Raw genomic sequence first — 24,114 nt, 5'->3', positions numbered from 1 at the left:
TGCCCCGCTTGGGATGGATGCTACTCAGAGGGAGTGCAAGATCCAAGGAGTTGGTGATCCATCAGTTGTAATTATCGTTGCCCTGAATAGGGTTGGATGAGCTGGGAGGTATTGTGCACTGTAGGGAGGTTTGCCATTCTGGTAGGGGGATTTTTTGCCAGTTCCGTGACTGCTGAGTCGCCGGGGATTTGGGGTATGAGTAGTTGGGAAGGGTCCAGGTAAATGGGATAAGAAAATGGTCAGACCAGGGCAGTGGGGAGGGGTTTTTGGCGAGCAGGTTGGGGCAGAACTGAAAATGGGGTCTAGGAGATGTCCTTTTTGGTGTAAGTCCAGGGCTTGTTGGCCCGATAAAAGTTCTCTAGCAGAGGGGTCGGTTTGATCATCCAAGTGGATGTTAATGTCGCCCAGAATCATATAATTGGCTGAGCTAAGTGCCAAATTTGCGACTGTCGGCGCATGATTTGAGAGAAATAGGCCTTGGGATCCTGGTGGGCGGTATATGAGCATACCGGAAAAAGTATGAGTGGGGCTAAATTTTATAGAGAAGGGGAGACATTCACTGTCTGGAAGATGCACCAGGGTGCTAGTTACATCATAGTCTGCTTTATGAATCACTGCCAGGCCACCTCCAATTCCTTTTTTCCGGTCGAGGCGGAGTATTTGGAATCCAGGCGGAAGAGCTTGAACCAGATCAGGTCCTGAGTGCTCCTGCAGCCACGTTTCTGTGGCGAAGAGGATGTCAGGGTTGATTTCCTCTAATAATAAATGTAATTCTGTGGAGCGTTTGGGAATTGAACGGCAATTGAGCAGAAGCATGGAGTACGTGGTGGGTTCCATAGGGGCGTGAGAGGCGAGATGAAAGCCACAACTGCTGCATGCAGAATGTTTTATTGAAGGATCCCATGCATGGAGGCAGGGTGGCTCGCGTTGGTTCAGTTGCCGAAGGGAGTGCGAGCTATTGGTAATGGGCTGGCTTGGTGGCTGGGTAGGGGAAGTGGCCCCTGGCCTCGTGCGGTTGCGGACGGGTGCAGACGGGCTTACCTTTGGCGCGCCTTCGGCGCGCCAACGTCGCGCCCGCTGCGCTTCCGGAAGAAGCACATATTTTATACAGCCTCAGGTGGGGGCTGAAGGGGCGTGGCCTCGAGAGTGGGTGTGGCCTCCGATCTTTGGCGAGGTGGCGCCAAGAAGTGTTGCGAATAGCGGTCTGCCACAGCATTAAGTCGGCTGTTTAGGACCCTCGTTCCCAGCAAAGTGAGTATTTTAAAAGCACAAATGGTGACACAGAAATATTTTAAAAATAGAACTCGCTCCCGGCTTTCCGCCTCAGGAGCACAACAACCAGTAATTACCTGGTGCCCTAAATCGGCGTCTTAAATAGTGGTTGCCGCGGGGGGCGTGGCCTCGAGAGTGGGCGTGGCCTCCGATCTTTGGCGAGGTGGCGCCAAGAAGTGTTGCGAATAGCGGTCTGCCACAGCGTTAAGTCGGCTGTTTAGGACCCTCGTTCCCAGCAAAGTGAGTATTTTAAAAGCACAAATGGTGACACAGAAATATTTTAAAAATAGAACTCGCTCCCGGCTTTCCGCCTCAGGAGCACAACAACCAGTAATTACCTGGCGCCCTAAATCGGCGTCTTAAATAGTGGTTGCCGCGGGGGGGCGTGGCCTCGAGAGTGGGCGTGGCCTCCGATCTTTGGCGAGGTGGCGCCAAGAAGTGTTGCGAATAGCGGTCTGCAATAGCGTTAAGTCGGCTGTTTAGGACCCTCGTTCCCAGCAAAGTGAGTATTTTAAAAGCACAAATGGTGACACTGAAATATTTTAAAAATAGAACTCGCTCCCGGCTTTCTGCCTCAGGAGCACAACAACCAGTAATTACCTGGCGCCCTAAATCGGCGTCTTAAATAGTGGTTGCCGCGGGGGGGGGGCGTGGCCTCGAGAGTGGGCGTGGCCTCCGATCTTTGGCGAGGTGGCGCCAAGAAGTGTTGCGAATAGCGGTCTGCCACAGCGTTAAGTCGGCTGTTTAGGACCCTCGTTCCCAGCAAAGTGAGTATTTTAAAAGCACAAATGGTGACACAGAAATATTTTAAAAATAGAACTCGCTCCCGGCTTTCCGCCTCAGCAGCAAAACAACCAGTAATTACCTGGCGCCCTAAATCGGCGTCTTAAATAGTGGTTGCCGCGGGGGCGTGGCCTCGAGAGTGGGCGTGGCCTCCGATCTTTGGCGAGGTGGCTCCAAGAAGTGTTGCGAATAGCGGTCTGCCACAGCGTTAAGTCGGCTGTTTAGGACCCTCGTTCCCAGCAAAGTGAGTATTTTAAAAGCACAAATGGTGACACAGAAATATTTTAAAAATAGAACTCGCTCCCGGCTTTCCGCCTCAGGAGCACAACAACCAGTAATTACCTGGCGCCCTAAATCGGCGTCTTAAATAGTGGTTGCCGCGGGGGGGGCGTGGCCTCGAGAGTGGGCGTGGCCTCCGATCTTTGGCGAGGTGGCGCCAAGAAGTGTTGCGAATAGCGGTCTACCACAGCGTTAAGTCGGCTGTTTAGGACCCTCGTTCCCAGCAAAGTGAGTATTTTAAAAGCACAAATGGTGCCACAGAAATATTTTAAAAATAGAACTCGCTCCCGGCTTTCCGCCTCAGGAGCACAACAACCAGTAATTACCTGGCGCCCTAAATCGGCGTCTTAAATAGTGGTTGCCGCGGGGGGGCGTGGCCTCGAGAGTGGGCGTGGCCTCCGATCTTTGGCGAGGTGGCGCCAAGAAGTGTTGCGAATAGCGGTCTGCCACAGCGTTAAGTCGGCTGTTTAGGGTCCTCGTTCCCAGCAAAGTGAGTATTTTAAAAGCACAAATGGTGACACAGAAATATTTTAAAAATAGAACTAGCTCCCGGCTTTCCGCCTCAGGAGCACAACAACCAGTAATTACCTGGCGCCCTAAATCGGCGTCTTAAATAGTGGTTGCCGCGGGGGGGGGGCGTGGCCTCGAGAGTGGGCGTGGCCTCCGATCTTTGGCGAGGTGGCGCCAAGAAGTGTTGCGAATAGCGGTCTGCCACAGCGTTAAGTCGGCTGTTTAGGACCCTCGTTCCCAGCAAAGTGAGTATTTTAAAAGCACAAATGGTGACACAGAAATATTTTAAAAATAGAACTCGCTCCCGGCTTTCCGCCTCAGGAGCACAACAACCAGTAATTACCTGGCGCCCTAAATCGGCGTCTTAAATAGTGGTTGGCGCGGGGGGGGCGTGGCCTCGAGAGTGGGCGTGGCCTCCGATGTTTGGCGAGGTGGCGCCAAGAAGTGTTGCGAATAGCGGTCTGCCACAGCGTTAAGTCGGCTGTTTAGGACCCTCGTTCCCAGCAAAGTGAGTATTTTAAAACATTCATATCTATAGCATAGATCGCCGCCTAGTGTTGGGTCCGGATGATTGCACATTGTTGTCCTGGAAGAGTCTTCGAAGTATCACGAGATATGTGGCTCCTCCCCTGGACTACAGTGCGCATGGGCATCGACTCCATCCCCAGATTGTTTTTAGCCATTGTGGTGAAGATGGAGTGTAACAGTGTGAGCGATGACCATGCTAAGAGTAAGTGTAAATTCTGCAGCCGCTACAGGCGCCGGGGAGGAGGGTGGGCGATATGAATGTCAGCAGCCCTACATGCCAAGAACAGATGCATACTGGTAAGTAGCATATTCAGTTTGAGGCATGTGGGCTGCTGAATTCATATCTATAGCATAGAATAAATAGCAGTCCCTCCATTAACGGCGGCCGCCTGTGCCAGCTGCAGACGTTTGAAAAAGTGTCTTAAGAACAGCGTGCCCTACAGCTGCTTGCTGCGCACATCTACACAGTAGTGTTTAGTAAATGTGTGTGGTGTAGACCATGTGGCTGCTCTACAAATATCTTCCAAAGGGATGTTACCAAGGAAAGCCATGGAGGCCCCCAACTTGCGGGTGAGTGGGCTCTGGGGGGGACCGTTAAAGTGCGCTTAGCCTTGTGAATACACTTAATGATCCACCTGGCTATTCCTGCTTTGGAAATGAGGTTGCCTTTGTGCTGGGCCGAAAAGGCAACAAAGAGTTGTTGTGTCTTCCTAAAATCTTTGGTCCTATCGATGTAGTACATCAAAGCTCGTTTGACATCAAGAGTGTGGAGCAGTCTTCCGGCTACTGTCTCTGGGTTTTGAAAGAACGCGGGCAGTTAAATGGTCTGATTGGCATGGAACTGCGAAACCACTTTAGGAAGAAATTTAGGGTTAGTGCGCAGCACCACCCTGTTGGAGTGAATTTGTATGAATGGCTCTTGTACAGTGAGCGCCTGTAGCTCACTAACACGTCGCAGAGACGTAATGGCTATGAGAAAAGCCACTTTCCATGTTAAGAACTGAATCTCACATGAATGTAGAGGCTCAAAAGGTGGGCCCATCAGCCTGGTGAGGACCACATTGAGGTTCCATACAGGAGCCGGCGGGGTCCTGGGAGGGATGACTCGTTTCAGTCCTTCTAGGAAGGCTTTAATGGCAGGCACTCTGAAAATGGAGAGATGCTGCCTGTTTTGGAGATAGGCCGCTATGGCGGATAAGTGTATCCGAATGGAAGCATATGCTAGATTACATTTGTAAAGATGTAACAAATAACAGATGATGTTGGGAGTGGATGCATCTAGCGGGTTGGTGTTGTGTTCTGTACAGTAAATGACAAACCGCTTCCATTTTGCTGCATAGCAAGCTCTGGTTGTGGGCATTCTTGCCTCCCATATGATATCCATGCAGTCAGGAGGCAAATTAAGGTAGCCAAACTCTAAGACCTCAGGAGCCAGATCGCCAGGTTGTGCTGTTGCGGATCTGCGTGCTGAATGTCGCCATGGCTCTGCGTCAAAAGCCTGGGTGTGAGGTGCAGCCTTTGATGCGGTACCACGGAGAGTTCTAGAAACGTGGTGTACCATGGTTGGCGTGCCCACGTTGGAGCAACCAGGATGAGTGTCATTGAGTGTTGCTTTAGCTTTCGTGCCACTAGTGGTATGAGAGGTGCTGGGGGAAAAGCGTACGCAAATCTGCCTGACCAGTTCATCCATATCGCATTGCCCTGCGACTGTGGGTGAGGAACCTGGCGGCAAAGCTTTGGCATTTTGCGTTTTCCCTTGTGGCAAACAGGTCTATCTCTGGATGACCCCACTGCTGGAAGTACGGGTGGAGTACTGATGGATGTATCTCCCACTCGTGCATTTGGTGGCTGTACCTGCTGAGCAGATCCGCCATCTGATTGTCCTTGCCCGGGGGGTGTTCCACCATGAGGAAGATGTTCCTTTGAATGGCCCACTTCCACATGCTCTGAGCCAGATGAGACAACTGTGGAGAGCGTGTACCTCCCTGCTTTTGAATGTAGTACATGGCCGTCATGTTGTCCGTCCGGATCAACACGACCTTGTTGCACTGATGTACTTTGAATGCCTTCAGTGCCATGAAGATCGCCATCAGTTCTAGGTAGTTGATGTGCATCTTCTTTTGCTGCGTTGTCCATAGTCCCTGCACCGTGTAGTGGAGTACATGAGCTCCCCATCTCTGGAGAGATGCGTCCGTCGTCAGGATAATCTGTGTCACAGGCTCCTGGAACGGTCGGCCCTTGCAAAGGTTGTGTGGATTCCACCAATGCAGAGAGCTGTATGCCCGACCGGTCACCAACACTAGGTCGTTCAACTGTCCTTGAGCCTGAGTCCACTGATGAGCCAAGCATTCTTGGAGCGGACGCATATGTAGCCTCGCGTGCGGGACTATGAAGATGCAGGAGGCCATCATGCCTATCAACTGCATGAACACTCTTGCTGGAAGCGAGTGTTGCGGTCTGAACTTTTGGGTCAGTGACTGAATGCTGTCGATCCTCACAGAATTTGGCTGAGCTGTGGCTGCCAGAGTATCGATCGTCGCACCCAGATATTGCCGCACATGGGCTGGCTGAAGGTGCGACTTGGGATAATTCAGTGAGAATCCCAGATCGGGAAGAAGGTGAATGGTGTGGGACATGTTGGCGGCGCACTGCTGGGCTGACTTTGCTTGGACAAGCCAGTCGTCCAGATAAGGGTAAACATGAACGTTCTGCCTCCTGAGGTGCGCAGCTACTGTCGCCAGACATTTTGTGAACACCCTGGGCGCCGTGGTCACCCCGAAAGGTAGGACCTTGAACTGATAATGCCGACCCTGAATGGTGAATCTGAGGTATTTTCTTTGTGATGGATGCAGTGGAATGTGAAAATATGCATCCTTGAGATCCAAGGTTGCGAGGAAGTCTCCCTGATTGAGCAACGGAAGAACTTGCTGCAGCGTCAGCATGTGAAAGTGTTCTGAGAGAATGTACTGATTTAGGGGTCTGAGGTCCAGTATGGGTCTGAGGGACACGTCCTTCTTTGGGATGAATAAGTACAGAGAGTACACTCCTGTGCCTTCTTCCTCCACCGGCACGAGCTCGATTGCCCCTTTTTGCAGCATGACAAGTACCTCCTGCTGCATAAGTGCAAATGCTCTGTGGACATAGGACGGTGTTTTGGTGGCATGTTGGGTGGAGTGGATGTTAACTCCAGACAATAACCGAACTGGATAAGTTTCCTGACCCACCTGTCTGTGGTGATGGATTTCCAGACAGGCAGGAACTGCTGGAATCTCCCCCCGACAGGTGTGGTATGGTCGGGGGGCAGTGACAGGGCGTCACTGTTTGTTGGTGGTGGAGGAGCGGGAGTTGTTGTTTCCACGACCTCTGCCCTTGGTGCTGTTGCCCCGATAGCCGCCTCTACTCTCCTTGGTGTAAGAGGACTGCGCCCCACCTTTATTGTATTGCGTTTGCTGGGACATCTGGCCTCTGGAAACGCCTCTATTGCCTGAGCGACGAAAAGTACTGCCCCTAAACTGTTGGGACTGGAGAGCCCCCATGGACTTTGCAGTCTTGGTATCCTTCTTTATCTTTTCCAGGGTGGTATCCACCTCAGGACCAAATAATCTATCAGGGTTTACCGGCTGATTGAGGATGGTGGTTTGTATCTCCGGCTTGAAACCGGAGATTCTGAGCCATGCCTGACGTCTCAACATCACACTGGTGTTAATGGCCCTGGCCGCGGTGTCCGCCACGTCCAGTGCACATTTAATAGAAGCGTTTGAGATGAGCTTCCCTTCTTGAATAAGCATCTCTGCTGCCTCTTTATACTGATCTGGTAGATGTTGTAACAGGGTCTCTATTGTGTCATAGTGCGCCCTGTCATATCTGGCCAAGAGTGCCTGAGTGTTTGAGATACGCCAGATATTGGCCGCTTGAGCCGCCACCCTCTTCCCTGATGCCTCCAGCACTTTAGATTCCTTGTCAGGGGGAGGAGCATCACCAGTGGTCTGTGAGTTCGCCCTTTTCCGGGCATTAGAAACGACCAGAGAGTCCAATGGCAACTGGGCCTTGATGTAGGTAGGGTCGCCAGGTGCCGGCTTATATTTCTTTTCAATCCTAGGGTTGATCACCCTGGCACGTGTGGGTTCTTTAAAAATGTCTGCAGAATGTTTTAGAACCCCTTTCAGCATAGGGAGAGTCTTGACAGTCTTTTCTGCTGTGGAAAAGGTATCAAAGAGGAAGTCCACTTCGATAGGGTCAGCATGCAGCTGGACGTCGTGGTTTTTAGCCGCCCTCTCAATTAGAGCATTAAATGCTGCAGAATCCTCAGTAGGAGAGGTTTTGACATTGTACACCTGAGGGTCCTGGGCAGTTTGCTGATCCCCTGTGTCCCCTGCATCTGCCCATGAGTCCTGGTGATCCTCTGGATCCGTGTTTGCAGGAAAGTTATACTCCTCGTCATCACCTTCCCCACCCTCCACATCTGAATAAGTGGGTGAGGGTGTAGCAACTCTTGGAGTCCGTGGAGCATGTGGCTCAACTAGAACCGAAGATTCCGTAGCAGGCTTCTTGCGCTTCAAAGGAATCGTGTAGGACTCCAAAGGTTGGGTCGCCGTGATCTTTCTCTTGTAGAGGGTAGGTTTCCCGGTGTCGGCATCGATAAAGTGTTCCGACTGCTCCTCCACCAAGGGTTGTCGATGCTTTAAGCTCCCAAGCGGCTGAGAAGGCTTCGACCCTGCAGACCCTTGCGCGGGCGCTTCGTGGTGCGAAGGCCTTCGGTGCCACCTTCGGCGGCAACGTAAACAGGAGTGGCGTCGAAGACTTTGGCGTTTTGGCAGCTGGTTTCGGCGTGGAAGCATCTTTCGGATCGACCGCGGAAGCCTTGTTCCTGATGTGTTGTAGAGAGTCCGACACCTGCTTCGTAAAAGAAGCGGACGGTTTCGTCAACCCGACAGACGTCCTCGGTCCACCAGCGAGTGAAGACTCGGGCGTCGATGTCTTGTTTTTATCCGGCCGAGGTACAGGATCAGCCCTCTTAGGTGCGCCGTGCCCTCCTTCCGTGTCGACGGCCTTCGGCGCCAACGTTTTCGGGTCGGGGGCCTTGACTACTGGGTGTGGGGCCCCAATCTTCGGTTCGACGCCCTTGGTCGATTTTGGCTCCACGCCCTTGACCGACTTTGGCTCGGCGCCCTTGGTCGACTTCACCGGGTCGACAGCCTTCTTCGGCTTTGGCTGCCCCGACGTATCGGAAGACGAGGAGGCTGCCAGAGGGACAGACGTCTTCTGTTTCAACGGCGTCTCTATCACTTTTGTTTTCGTCGACACCGATGGTTTCACTTTCGGTTTCGCTTTGACCAACGGCGGCTCCGCAGAAGTGTCCGTAGCCGGGCCCGTAGGCGAGGCCGTGGATCTGGGTGGAAGGTCTTGGGTAAGGCCGCGTGGCAATCCCTTGACCTGAGCCTTAGTGATTGTTCGAACGGGGCATAGCTCCTCCTCTGAGCTATCTTCCATGGCCCCATAGGCCTCATTGTCGTCTCCTACCACGTCGATTACTTCTTCTGCATCGAGCACTTTGACGTCCGCGTCGTAGTCGTAGTCGATCTCCTCCGCTGCAGGGGAAATCTGCATATGAACTTCTTGTTCGTCTGCTTCTTCTCTCTCGAAGATGTCCACCGGTGTCGGGGCCGACTGCCGGGCCTCCAGGCGCGCCACGTGCCGAAGTCGAATCGTCTTCTTCGATCGAAACCGGGAACAAGCCATACAGTTGGCTTCATCGTGGTCCGGCGACAGGCACTTGTTGCACACCGGGTGGACGTCGATGTGGGGATACTTAGATCCACACACGGGACATTTCTTGTACGGACTCCGTTCCATGATGTGTCGTCGAAAGTCTTGCTGCGTCGACTGGGCCTCGAGCACCGAAGAGCCACGCGACTCCTCTGGATGTCCGACTCGGGAACTGAGCCGGAACAGAGCTGGGCACCGAACGCAAAACAATACCGACGGTATAGGAAAAGGCCTTCGGGCCTTAAGAACAGTCTATATCGATTCCGAACTGGAGATAACGAATATACATCCGAACCAAATGTTGGAAAAAAACAATCTGGGGATGGAGTCAATGCCCATGCGTACTGTAGTCCAGGGGAGGAGCCACCTATCTCGTGATATTTCGAAGACTCTTCCAGGACAACAATGTGCAATCATCCGGACCCAACACTAGGCGGCGATCTATGCTATAGATATGAATTCAGCAGCCCACATGCCTCGAACATAACGTTTCCTGACTGGCACATAAACCCTTGCAGTGAAGAGTGGATGACCATCTGTACATCTTGACAGAAGCCTCTGTAGTTGGTATTACTGCCTCTGCTTATGTTGTTGCTGCCGGGGCCACTGAGGGACTTGAACCTTCTGTGGGGAGTAGCAATGATCATAAGTCTTGTATATGTGTTTCCTTGTTCTTCTCTAGTTCAACAGCCTTTACTATGTTTGTCTACAAAGACCGAGGAGTGTAAAGATGGAAAACAAGGCAGCAGGCCTCATCCATCTTTATAACCAGGGCTAGATTTATAAAACTTTCATGGAACACAGCACAACAACAAGCACTGCCATGCATGAAAGAATAAGTGCAGGAATGTGCCTAGCACCAATGTAAAAACAACAAGTGATGGACTGAATGTGGATCAATGTCACACACTCCCCCAGTCAAAAGATCTGGGCCCAAATCCATCGTTTTTTTGCACTCCACACCACCCTGGGTTAGACAATGGCGATATGCAAATCAGCTCTGACCCTGTTGCCCCATGGGAACAGTCCAGTCCGAACTACAAAAGCCATGTCCTTCCCAGAACGGAATCAAGCATCCGAGGACCGGACCGGTTTCGAGGTAACACCTCTCTTCAGCCCGGCTAGCTTGACTCCAAGTGGTGTGGAGTGCCTGGGACCCACGTCTGGGCATCCCCAGCGCACTTAGGGCGGCAATTGCAAAAACAACAAGTGATGGACTGAATGTGGATCAATGTCACACACTCCCCCAGTCAAAAGATCTGGGCCCAAATCCATCGTTTTTTTGCACTCCACACCACCCTGGGTTAGACAATGGCGATATGCAAATCAGCTCTGACCCTGTTGCCCCATGGGAACAGTCCAGTCCGAACTACAAAAGCCATGTCCTTCCCAGAACGGAATCAAGCATCCGAGGACCGGACCGGTTTCGAGGTAACACCTCTCTTCAGCCCGGCTAGCTTGACTCCAAGTGGTGTGGAGTGCCTGGGACCCACGTCTGGGCATCCCCAGCGCACTTAGGGCGGCAATTGCAAAAACAACAAGTGATGGACTGAATGTGGATCAATGTCACACACTCCCCCAGTCAAAAGATCTGGGCCCAAATCCATCGTTTTTTTGCACTCCACACCACCCTGGGTTAGACAATGGCGATATGCAAATCAGCTCTGACCCTGTTGCCCCATGGGAACAGTCCAGTCCGAACTACAAAAGCCATGTCCTTCCCAGAACGGAATCAAGCATCCGAGGACCGGACCGGTTTCGAGGTAACACCTCTCTTCAGCCCGGCTAGCTTGACTCCAAGTGGTGTGGAGTGCCTGGGACCCACGTCTGGGCATCCCCAGCGCACTTAGGGCGGCAATTGCAAAAACAACAAGTGATGGACTGAATGTGGATCAATGTCACACACTCCCCCAGTCAAAAGATCTGGGCCCAAATCCATCGTTTTTTTGCACTCCACACCACCCTGGGTTAGACAATGGCGATATGCAAATCAGCTCTGACCCTGTTGCCCCATGGGAACAGTCCAGTCCGAACTACAAAAGCCATGTCCTTCCCAGAACGGAATCAAGCATCCGAGGACCGGACCGGTTGTGTGGAGTGCAAAAAAACGATGGATTTGGGCCCAGATCTTTTGACTGGGGGAGTGTGTGACATTGATCCACATTCAGTCCATCACTTGTTGTTTTTGCAATTGCCGCCCTAAGTGCGCTGGGGATGCCCAGACGTGGGTCCCAGGCACTCCACACCACTTGGAGTCAAGCTAGCCGGGCTGAAGAGAGGTGTTACCTCGAAACCGGTCCGGTCCTCGGATGCTTGATTCCGTTCTGGGAAGGACATGGCTTTTGTAGTTCGGACTGGACTGTTCCCATGGGGCAACAGGGTCAGAGCTGATTTGCATATCGCCATTGTCTAACCCAGGGTGGTGTGGAGTGCAAAAAAACGATGGATTTGGGCCCAGATCTTTTGACTGGGGGAGTGTGTGACATTGATCCACATTCAGTCCATCACTTGTTGTTTTTGCAATTGCCGCCCTAAGTGCGCTGGGGATGCCCAGACGTGGGTCCCAGGCACTCCACACCACTTGGAGTCAAGCTAGCCGGGCTGAAGAGAGGTGTTACCTCGAAACCGGTCCGGTCCTCGGATGCTTGATTCCGTTCTGGGAAGGACATGGCTTTTGTAGTTCGGACTGGACTGTTCCCATGGGGCAACAGGGTCAGAGCTGATTTGCATATCGCCATTGTCTAACCCAGGGTGGTGTGGAGTGCAAAAAAACGATGGATTTGGGCCCAGATCTTTTGACTGGGGGAGTGTGTGACATTGATCCACATTCAGTCCATCACTTGTTGTTTTTGCAATTGCTGCCCTAAGTGCGCTGGGGATGCCCAGACGTGGGTCCCAGGCACTCCACACCACTTGGAGTCAAGCTAGCCGGGCTGAAGAGAGGTGTTACCTCGAAACCGGTCCGGTCCTCGGATGCTTGATTCCGTTCTGGGAAGGACATGGCTTTTGTAGTTCGGACTGGACTGTTCCCATGGGGCAACAGGGTCAGAGCTGATTTGCATATCGCCATTGTCTAACCCAGGGTGGTGTGGAGTGCAAAAAAACGATGGATTTGGGCCCAGATCTTTTGACTGGGGGAGTGTGTGACATTGATCCACATTCAGTCCATCACTTGTTGTTTTTGCAATTGCCGCCCTAAGTGCGCTGGGGATGCCCAGACGTGGGTCCCAGGCACTCCACACCACTTGGAGTCAAGCTAGCCGGGCTGAAGAGAGGTGTTACCTCGAAACCGGTCCGGTCCTCGGATGCTTGATTCCGTTCTGGGAAGGACATGGATTTTGTAGTTCGGACTGGACTGTTCCCATGGGGCAACAGGGTCAGAGCTGATTTGCATATCGCCATTGTCTAACCCAGGGTGGTGTGGAGTGCAAAAAAACAATGGATTTGGGCCCAGATCTTTTGACTGGGGGAGTGTGTGACATTGATCCACATTCAGTCCATCACTTGTTGTTTTTGCTAGCACCAATGTAGGCACCCTTATGCCACAGGGCAAGGTTGCTTTGCTGGCAGGTTTGTTTTGTGCAGAAAGGGACACCTTTGTGCTAAACAAAAATCCTCCTAGGCATTTTCCTCTTTCTAAGTGTGCTGCATAAAAGAGGAAACAATAAGGAGACATAACAATATTTCTCCTCTGCATCTTTCCTGGGAATGCGTACCATTTTGATGCATTTCCAGATTTACCAGTCTTAGTAAATCTGTCAATGCATCACAATCCATGGGTGGATGCGTGGGAACATCCACACTCGACGCATTTATCACCTTCGTGGAACCAAGCAACGCAAAGCACCCCAGATTTACCAAGCCACGCAGGGCCACGCAGGGCCACACAAGGTTGCCTTTCTTTGCTTGGTGAATTTGACTTAGTGATTGTGTTGTGTGACACAAGGGCAGCGCGATCTGTTCATAATTACGGCCCCCAGTATCTGGAATAACATCCCCATCTCTGTGAGGACCGCCCCAAAGATGCTCCAATTTAGAAAAGAGTTGATGACGGGTCTCTTTAGAGAACACTGCATCACAAAGCATTAACCCATCCCCAAGCCGGCTGCCTCGTCTGTCACTCGCCGTCTTTGACCCTGTAGAGCGCAACGCAGCCTCTCCTGTCACTCGCTGTCTTTGACCCTGTAGAGCGCAACGCTGCCTCTCCTGTCACTCGCTGTCTTTGACCCTTTACAGCATTACGCTGCCTCTCCTGTCACTCGCTGTCTTTGACCCTGTAGAGTGCAACGCTGCCTTGTGTCTAGATTTCTGCTATAGAAATACCATGTACATACATACATTCGTCACTTCTCTCACCTGTAGCTGAGTACCTAAATGAGCATTTACTACAGAATTTAGTCAATCCTGTCTATATTTCAAGAAACTAGCAATGTGTAAGAATAGGCAGTTCTGCTGTATTAATGTACTTCTATCACAAAGTCAAAAGTAAGGATACGAGTGTGAGGTACGAGCCGTGAATATTACCAGGCTTCAAGGCTCATGGGCATTGGTGAAAGAAGAGAGGAGCGCCTTTTTAAAGTTATGTTCTTTAACATCAGACATCCCACCTGTTCCTTTATTCATGATGGCGATAACTACAGTATGACACTAAGGCTCAGGTTTACAAACGTGTCACAAACGTAGCGCAGCAGCTAAAAATGTGTTGCGTGAATGGGAGATAACACGACAGTGCCATATCTACAGAGATATGGCTGTCTCCTACCATCTCCCTAGTGCAGGTGCACAAATTTGCTGCCGCAAACCATGCACTCACCTTTCCGCCATAGTGCAGGGGAGTGTGCAGGAGTCTTGCATCGGTTTCATACTGGAAGGCTCCCCTTCAAATACAAAATACTATGACTAGACAAGTTTTAAAACTTCTCCTACGTTGTATGTGTGCTGTACAGGGCAGCTCACATGCAAAGTCAGGAAAGAAAGAAAAGAGAAATTAAAAGATTTCGCCTTTAACGCCTGCTTTCCAGCAGCCTTATTTTTTGGAACAAAACCGTGTCTTTTAATGGTAGTAGATGGGGTTTTGCATCAAAAAGGGGTTGTTAGGGTTGTTGCATGGAAACTGCCATGTACCACCAATGGAACGGCCCCTTGCCTCTAAGTAACACAAAGCAGCTTTTCGCCCTGGTTTGCAATACTTTTCCTTACAAACCAATGCAAATACCAGCGTATCTACGAGTAAAGCCTTTAAAGCTCGTCCAAGACACTCCAGAGAGTCAGCCTATTGAGACCAACTTTCCAATGTAGAACTAATACCCCGAATGTTGGTCAGTAAGGAGCACGTGCAATGTGATGTCTGATAGTGACGGGTGGTCGATACCACTTCATGGATGTGGGAAAAGGCGTGACAAGGCCTGTTACATTTCTTCATATAGGATTGCATGAGGGTGCCCCACTCTTCTCATGATACTATATTCTATTTTATTTATTTTTATTTATTACAGATTTGTAGAGCGCATGGCTGCCCGTGAGCGTCCCAGCGCTAGTGCAGAAGAAGAAGAGAGGGAGGGGGGAACTTAAGGAAACAGCTATGTCTTGAGAAGTTTCCGAAAGGGAAGGATGTCAGGTTGGGCTCGAATGTTCAGTGGGAGGGAGTTCCACAGTTTGGAAGCATTGTAGGCGAAACGACGGCCCCCTGAGCGAGCTTTCTTGATCCTGGGTATGGAAGTGAGGTGGAGGTGGGAAGATCGGAGTGTTCTATTGGTTGTGTGTGGAGTGCTGAGATCCTTCAATATAGGAGGGGCCTTATTGTGCAAGATTTTATGGGTGGTGCATAGAGCCTTGAAGTGCACTCTTTCTTGAATCGGTAGCCAGTGAAGGGACCTGTGGGAGGATTTGGCCGAGCAGTAATTGCTCGTTCCCGTAAAAGAAGGCGTGCAGCTGTGTTTTGAACTACTTGGAGTTGTGAAATCACCTTTTTAGGGGCTCCAAGGTACAGGGCGTTGCCATAGTCCAGGCGGGACAATTTTAATCCCTGTAGCAGGAGTTTTTGGGACTGAGGGGGGAGCAGCGGAAGAATTTTCCTGGAGGTCCGTAAGAGGCCATAGCAGATACCCGCGGTTTTCCGTGATTGGGTGGAGAAGGTGAGTCCTTCATCTAGCCAGATCCCCAGACTTTTGATGGCACATTTGGGAATAGGGGGGGCATACATGGGGGCCAGAGGGACTCTGGGCGAAAATGAAGTTTATTGCCCAAAACCATAACCTCGCTTTTTCCACTGTTCAACCTCAAGTGGGATCCATCCATCCACTTGGTGATTTCTCCGAGACATGTGAGTTGATCAGGGGAGGAGTGGTTGGGTTGGTTAAGGGATACTACCATCTGGGTGTCATCGGCGTAGGTGAGCAGCTTGATCCCAAATGGAGCGACAATCTTCTCCAGGGGGGACATATAAACATTAAAAAGGGTCGGGCTAAGCGACAAACCCTGGGGGACCCCACAATGAATTGGTAGGCTGTTGGAAAGTAGGTCCCCGTCCGCCATTTGAAAGATCTATCGCTCAAAAAGGAGTCAAGCCACGACAAGGCAACCCCAGCGATACCCAGGTCATTAAGTCTACGGATCAGCAGAGAGTGATTGACGGTGTCGAATGCCGCGCTGAGGTCTAGGAGGATCACTGCCACTGATCCTCCTTCATCCATGATCTTTCTGGCTTCCTCGACCACCGCCACCATAGCGGTCTCCGTACTTTGGCCTGGCCTAAAGCCTGTCTGGGAGGGTCTAAGTAGGTTGTTCATCTCTAGATAGTTGGAGATCTGTTGGTTGATTATTTTTTCTGCAATTTTACTGACACCCGGCAGAAGGGAGATCGGGCGGTAATTATTTAGTTCAAGGGGGTCCAGCTTTGGTTTTTTAATCAGAGCTTTAACAATTGCCCTTTTCCAGCTAGGTGGGACTGGTCCATGGGAGAGGGACAGATTGATGAGGTCGACCAAGTGAGGCAAAATGGTCAAGGAAACGAATTTAAGAATGTTGAAAGGGGCAGGGTCCAATGGAGAACCACTTTTGATTGACTGGAGGACAGGCAGGAGTTTGTCTGCTGTTGTCAGGGCGAAACGGTCTAATTTGGGTTTTTGTTCTTGGGGTGGGACTTCAGCCTGTTCACGCAGTACAATAGTCTGTGGAGGGAGCGATGGAAGAGATATCAGAATATTTTTGATCTTAGTGTCAAAAAATTCAGCCAATTCATTACAACCGCTGACCGAAGGCTCCACTAGGGTGGAGGAGTCGGGAATTTTTAAAAGGGTTTTAACAATATTGAACGTCTCCCTCGAGGAGTTCGCCGATGCCCTGATTTTTTCGTCAAAGTAAGAGGATTGAGCAGATTTAAGTTTTTTTTTTATAAGTAAGCATCAGGCGCTTGTATTCTAGCTTCTTTACCAAGTTAAAGTCCTTTCTCCATGCCCTTTCAGCTTTTTTTTCTGGGGTTTACAGGTGGATCTTTTCGGGAGGACAACGTCCAGGGTGTCCCTTATCCAGAGTGAGAACTCGAAGTCGGACGATATAGGATCTGATCCACCCCTTGGGGTGTTACGCTCCAAGTGGTGCTTCCAGATTTCTGGGTTGAGCTTGGCCCACGGGCGTGTAGGTCGGCTCGATGGAGGTATATGGCACTGGGGGCTTGTAATCTGCCATTTAAATGTGACTACATAGTGGTCTGACCAGGGTATTGGAGAAGGGGGGGGAGATTGAAAGGTCCGGAACGTTGGAGAAGATAGGATCTAGGAGATGCCCCAGCCTATGGGTTGGAAGGCGACTTTCTAGCGGGAGGTGAAAGGATGCCAAATCTAAAGCAAGGTCCGAGGCCAACTTATCTTCATTCTTATCAAAATGTAAATTTAAGTCTCCTAGGATTATGAAATTGGAGTAGGTGGTGGCCATCGTAGAGGAGTGTTCCACTAGTGAGCTGCAGAATTGACCTGCGGCTCCCGGGGGGCGATAAATAAGAAGGCCTGATAGGGATTTGCATGGCGACACCTGAATTGTGAATAGAGTATTCTCACAGTCTGACAGGGGACTGCCTTGGAGCTGACATGAGAGGTGCTCCCTATAAATGATGGCAATTCCCCCTCCCTTGCCCTTAGGGCGGTCTAGATGTTGTATGAGGAAACCAGGTGGGAGAGACCTAACGATGTCCGGGTCCGTTGAAGGTCCTAACCAGGTTTCCGTCAAAAAGAGAACCTCCAACTGGAGATCCTCTAACATGCTATAGATTTCTTCGGCATGTTTAGGGAGTGATCGGCAATTCAGTAAGGCCATATGCATGTCCATGGAGGCGGAGGAGCTAGGAACATTGGTGGTGAGTTTAAAAGAACAGTTATGACAGTGTTTAACAGAACCATTCACCAGGATAGAGTGGAGACAAGGTGGGGAGATCCTCGGTCTCATGAGGAGTAGAGCTTCATTAGAATACAAGAGGGGGTCCTGGGGAGTGACTTCCAAAGAGCTAGGCTCTAGGCTTGGTCGAGTGCGGACGGGCGCAGACGGGCTTACCTCTGGCTCACCTCCGACGAGCCAACGGCGTGCCCGCTGTGCTCGTTCGCTGCGCGTACGAGTGGGGGGAGGCATTTAGCAGTGGGAGGGCCTAAATCGCCCTCACCACTAGACCGCCGAGCAAAATTACCCCAAAGATGGCGCTCGTGATCCTGAGCCCGCGTCCTAGGAGCCCTAAATCGGCAGCCTAAGGACGTGTGGGCCCTCGGGAAGGAAGTGGAAAGGTAAGGGTTTGTTTTGGAAGGTCGTGCACATTAAAATGCGATATTACGCTAAACAAACAATTTCCCACAATAAAGTTAAAAACGGGTAGAGAATTCCCCGAGTTTAAAAACAGTTCTAAAATATCGCCCCTGACTCCCGGCTGTGCCTCAAGAGTCACGCTTTTAACTTCTAGCACTGGGTTGTCAGCTCTACTCGGTCCTAAATGTAGTGGGAGGGCCTAAATCGCCCTCACCACTAGACCGCCGAGCAAAATTACCCCAAAGATGGCGCTCGTGATCCTGAGCCCGCGTCCTAGGAGCCCTAAATCGGCAGCCTAAGGACGTGTGGGCCCTCTGGAAGGAAGTGGAAAGGTAGGGGTTTGTTTTGGAAGGTCGTGCACATTAAAATGTGATATTACGCTAACCAAACAATTTCCCACAATAAAGTTAAAAATGGGTAGAGAATTCCCCGAGTTTAAAAACAGTTCTAAAGTATCGCCCCTGACTCCCGGCTGTGCCTCAAGAGTCACGCTTCTAACGTTTGATCAAGCACCAGGAGAGGTAGCAATGGGAGGGGCAACTGCACCACAAAGCACTCAAAAAACAACAAAATGCAGCTCCAAGGAAGACTCTCTGAGGTGCTTAGAGCAGAAATCAGACCAAATATACTTTGAAGGAGGTCCAATGTGGAATCCTTCAAAAGTGTTGGCCTAGAAAAATCCTTTGTATTAACCTTTAAGTAAGAAAACCTATGAAAATGTTTTAAATTTGGCCCACAAAGTGGACCTTGGGGTGTGATCTTGAGGGATCGCCCCCTCTTACCTCGCTGTCGCTTCCCTCTGAGTCTGGCTGCCGCCTCCATCAGGCCGACCCTGGTGAAGGCCTCGATGGTGACATCAATGGCTGAGTCTGAGCCGTAGAACTCTACAAGAAGGTTCTTGGTGTCAATCTGGTCTGCTGTCTCCAGCAGTCCTCGTGGGATGTTTCTCTCTCCTTTGAAGTTGATTTCTGATAATTTATTCTTAAACCTTTTGAAGTCAGCTTCGAAGAGGTCCTCCAGGGTGTAGAGCAGGACATCACTAGATGCGCTCCGTCTGTTCTCCATGGCTCATGTGAGGTTCCGCCTGAAAAAAAAAAGAGGGTGATAAGAAAGAGGGCGGGCCACAAACTCAAGAGACATAGAAATGAGATATATGATCATGAACTCCTTGTACCTGCACAATGTGTTTCACTTAATGGATGAAATCCACTTAATGCAGCGCTCCGGTTGGCCCAGTAGGGCGTCTTGGAGCTATGTAGTTGCCCTGCTCTTAGATGTACCAATTGTCCACTCTAATGTACAGTGAGATCTAGAGCAGAGAGGACAATGTAACTGCAGAAGGAATGGAGCAGAGCTAGAGTTTTAGGATATCCAGATAAGAGAGAATTATAATTACAAAGAAATTATATTCATTTAGCCGTTTTTCTAAGACTATGTCTTGATCCGCACACATTGACCTGCGTTGAACACCCCTAGATGCCATTACAGAAACTTAAGAACTCTGTAGCAAACCCCGAGACATTACATTTAAGGACTAACAGCCACATGCATCAATGTTCCCGTTTGCGATTTCTTAATTGCGAAAATTAAGGAATCACAATTAAGAAATTGCAAACGGCTGCGCATTAACAATTCGCAATTTTTTTTGCGATTCCTTATTTTTCCTTAATTCGATTCACAATTTGTGAATCGCAATTAAGGAATCCCTCCCCATTGATTCCCATGGGCCTAGAGGCCCATAGGATTGAATGGGAAGCCATTCTCATTTTGCGATTCGCAATTAAAGAATCACAAAATGAGAATGCTATTTCAAGGGTGCAGGGGGGGTCCAAAGGACCCCTCCTGCACCCCTGAAATTTAACTTTAAGAACAATTTTCACACACACATGCCCTTTGGGCATGTGTGTGTGTCAAATGAAACTTTCAAAAATGCTCTTTTGTGCATTTTTCAAAGTTTTCGCAAATTACCATGAAGTTCAACTTCATGGTAATTTACCTCTTCCTATTTGCGAATTCGCAAAAAAAAAATATTCATGCATTGCATTTAAGAAATCACAAATTGCGATTTCTTAAATGCAATCGCAATTTAAGAAATCGCAACATATTTGCGATTCCTTAAATTGCGAAAAAGTAAAAAAACATGATGCATCCCAAAAAAGGAAATTGCATTCGCAAACGGCCGAATTTTGCAATTCGCACCGTTTGCGAATGCAATTTGCTTTGATGCATGTGCCCCTAAAACTTGAATGTAAAGGTGGGTTGGGAGTCATAAAGTGTGACTCTTAACAAGGTGTTTCGAAGCCCCGCCTGAAATCAGGTCAGCAGCCTGACACCGCGACGGAAGATAGACATCTATTTGTATATTAAGGTTTGCCTATTTTCTGTTTGATGAGAGGAAGGAAGATTGTTTTAGTCTGGAGCAGGGAGGGAGGAGAGGGACAAACAGACCCCTGCCTGAGAAGGCTCCATGACAAATACAAAGACATTTGAACACAACTTTAACAATCAGGAGCCAGCGTGTGTGGCCTGTGCTGAGACAAGACTTAGTTGTCAGTGCCAGGCCATCACCAGCAGCTCCTCGCAGTGACGTCAGTGGTTTATTTCATCAGGAGGACAGGAGTCTAAAATATTAAAATGTAGTTGAAAGAGGCTGATCTGACAAGACAGCGCCATTTCGGCTTTTTGTTGTGATTCCGTGGCGAGGCTGAAGCCTCATAATACTCCTTCCTTCCGTAAAAGTCCAGACACTGACTACAACAGGTGTAGACTGACCACTCCTCCCCTGTCAGTGAACATTGTCTTCTGTCATCATCCTGTTCTGCAGCTCTGCAGTCATTTACATCCCTCTGGGGGCCAACTGCGCATTGCTGATATATGCACTGTGTCTGTCATTGGGCCTGCGTTAGCCAAAATCTTTTACTCTATCTAGAATTCTAAATGTAATATACAAAGAAAGTCATTGATCCAGTAATCTCTATCCATTGGTCTGTTGTGTCATTCACATCATTCATCAGTGCATACTGCAGGAGGCATTGGGTCCGCCCACTTCAGCCATTGGCTAACTTCACTGTGAGTGACAGCATTCTACCCTTCCACCAGGAGCACGTCAACACGCAGAGTAACTCCCTTCAATACCAGTAACTACTCTAGCAGTCTGTGCTTTTAAATATGAAAAATCTCTCTCCTTTTAGCCAATTGTGTTCTTAGATTGACAGGGCCCAGCAGCTTCCCCAGCAAGGAAAGTATGTAAAACTCTATAGACACAAGATTCAGCAACCCATCTTTCCGCTTTCATTCCCTCCTGCTGCTCTGTAATTTAAGAAGATGAGACTCAGAAGCAGGTCTGCGGAGAGGGTGGAGCGGAGATGTTAAGGCGTAAAGCAGGTTACGCAAGACTGACGTGTCGCTGTGCATGCGCAATGACATCAGGCACACATGTTTGAACGAGTGGCTCTGGGCTTCCAATGGGGGCCACTGAGTAGGATTCCCGCCTTCCAGGGAACGGACTCTGATAAAACCCTGTTACGCTCTCAAGCTCTACCTTCCTGCTTCACACAATGGACAATTTGCCATGAAGTATTGTGTCTTGGGTTTGGGACTCGCAGTTGAATTGGTTGTTCCAGGTTCACTCAAAACAAAGAGAAGGGGGGACTGGGAGCCGATAAAGGTCTAGTGACTAGGCTCCTAAAGCAGTAATTAAATCAACTAGGGAGGTACAGTTCTTGTCAAAAGAGATTAAAGAGGAGACAGAAAAAAGGTGGAAGAATCTAAAGAGGAGAATCCTGCGGACTGTTTCTTGTTTCCCTCACACACCCATAGGGATCTCATGCTTCACCATTGGGCATTGCTCCTCGTGAGGCCGGTGTTGCAATGCCCTACGGACATCAAGACCTTATGATAATCTAACAGCCAGACAACCTGAAGCTATCACCTCCTTGACTGAGGACCCCGCGATCATAATCAAACCAGCGGCCAAAGGCAGCTTGATTGCGGTTATGAATTCTATGTATTGCGACCAAGAATGCCTACGCCAACTGGCGGATGCCCTATATTCCCGCCTCATGGACTCGGATCCAACCAACACTTTGGTGAAACGCATACGATCTGTGGTCACAACGGCAGAAGCACAAGACTGGATCACTAAACACAAAGCAGAGTTCCTCCCCAAGGACTCTTATCTTTGAATAACTTTATTCGGCTGTTTACTTAAAGCCATCAAAGTGTACAAATACAAACAAGACTTTACCATTTAGAGCAATTAAATAAGGTAAAATTCTTGGATTAAATCTAAAATATGTAATAAAAAGAGCTAAAACTCTAAAAACGTTCTAAACAGACAGTTGTCATATTAATCATCATGAATTTAAAAAACAAAAACACCACTTGGGAAGTGATGGCGCGCAAGCTTCACCGAGCCGGACCTGATAAGCTTCATACACACGCTCAACACACTGGGCCCCTTTCACGTGTGCACACTGGTCCGGATTGGTGATTTGATACTTACCCTTGCACACCTATCATGAATTTCCCTTGAGGTCTTACCATACCCCAAGCCCTGGATCAGGGCGATGTAAATGACTGATAGATAAGGATTTACCCACTTCTTATCTTATCTAATTTAGCTACCTAAAATAACCACACCTGCAGGAAGTTTTGAACAATCTTTAAATAAGAGTTTTGCATGAGATGAATACAAAGAAAGCAATAAGATGACAGTCAAAATTTGCAGAGGAAACCAGGCGCTTAATTAAGAAATTAAAGCCTGAAATGCAAAACATACCATAGCAAATGTATAGACATGTGCAACATCTAATAAACCCCAGGTACCTGTGTGCTCATAATTATCTAAGTTTGGGATGCTGGCTTTTAAAGTCAGAACGGGCAAGACTCCCCTCTCTGGACCAGGATTCAACAGGACTCAGGACAGATGCCTCTGGACAACCCAAGGGACCTTGGACGGACTCCCCCCTCTGGACGGGCTTTGGACGGGACCTCAGGACCTCCCTGGACGGACTCGGCTCTGCAAGCTTCCCCGTTTCTGATATCAGCTTCCTCTCCTCGACTCCTCTCCTCCCTCGATCGACCCACAAGACCTTCTGACAGCGATTCTGGCAGACGGCATCGATTGCTACCGACGACTCCTCCTCTACTACAGGACCTGGTCTAGTTATACCCCTTCTACGCTTGGGAACAAACCTAAATGTTTCAATAACCTGGGTTCTCAACTTGTGATTGGACGGGGAAATAGGATGAGCACATTCTATTAGGTCATACGAGTACCTTTCTAAACAGTTATTATTTTAACATTCCCATCCTCTAATTGTTTCAAATCTTTATTCCCACCCATCTTTCAGGAAATGCAAATAAACAATTTGATACAGAAAACATTAATGCAAAGCTTTCTCGTGGCAGCTTCTTCCCACGGTTCACGGTGAGGTGACCTTGGCCTCTGGAAGACTTGTAAGATGCAAGATGGCGTTTTGCTCTTCCGTCAGCGCATGTGTGTATCTACTAGTGGGGGCGCTAGGTGACGCCAGACCGCGATGGCCGCGCTGGTGTAGAGCTCCCGGCGATCCAGGCGGTTTTATAAACATAACCCCCATCCTACCACCTCACATTGACCCACAAGTGCCTGTACCGGAGGGTACACAGGTGCCGCTGTCAAAAATTGGGGCTGGAACTCCGAAGAACGCCGGAGAAAAGTACTGGGAGATGCAGCGGCGGATTGCAGACTGATTACCTCGGGGAGTTGCCCGGGCCGCGAGCACTACGTGAGGTCGCTGCTGCATAGGCCCAAACGCTACGAGACCGGAAATACTATCCAGGGCCCATCGCTTGCTGGGGCGTCCCGGTGGACCTCACCCCTGCTGAACGGCCCTCAGGAATGGAGACAGAAGCTGCATCAGGAAGGCCCCCGGCTGCCATAAGAGATCTCTCCTGAGCACGCGTAAACCGACAGAAGGCCGGTGGAGGCACTTGCGGCCCGATTGAAAATACGGTGAGGGACTGCTGAGGTGGGGGGCAGCTGGGGATCTACGGAGGCGGTGTGGCCCTGGGAGAGGCTGTGACAGAGAGAGGGAGAACGAGAGGACGCCCTACGCTGGGGAGGATTGCTAGTTTCGTGAAACATAGCAGGAGCCGCCATTTGCATTGAGTCGGAGCGCCGGGCCCCCGGGGATAGCGCAGACT

The 24,114-nt window shown here is 49.9% G+C and overlaps 1 protein-coding gene across 1 annotated transcript in view; it reads right to left on the bottom strand.

Moving 5' to 3' along the window:
• LOC144763061 (NACHT, LRR and PYD domains-containing protein 3-like) overlaps nt 1-24,114 on the bottom strand; it is a 441,280-nt gene that overhangs the window by 184,345 nt on the left and 232,821 nt on the right. Inside the window, exon 2 of the mRNA XM_078648366.1 lies at nt 18,708-19,009. Within this exon, the coding sequence (XP_078504492.1) occupies nt 18,708-18,990 (283 nt within the window). The 5' untranslated portion in view covers nt 18,991-19,009. The remainder of the gene's footprint in view (nt 1-18,707; nt 19,010-24,114) is intronic.

Source organism: Lissotriton helveticus, chromosome 6 (genome assembly GCF_964261635.1).
Source record: "Lissotriton helveticus chromosome 6, aLisHel1.1, whole genome shotgun sequence".
Classification (NCBI taxonomy): domain Eukaryota; kingdom Metazoa; phylum Chordata; class Amphibia; order Caudata; family Salamandridae; genus Lissotriton; species Lissotriton helveticus.
Note: the sequence above shows the minus strand (reverse complement) of the source record. Positions and strands in the feature narration are given on the sequence as shown.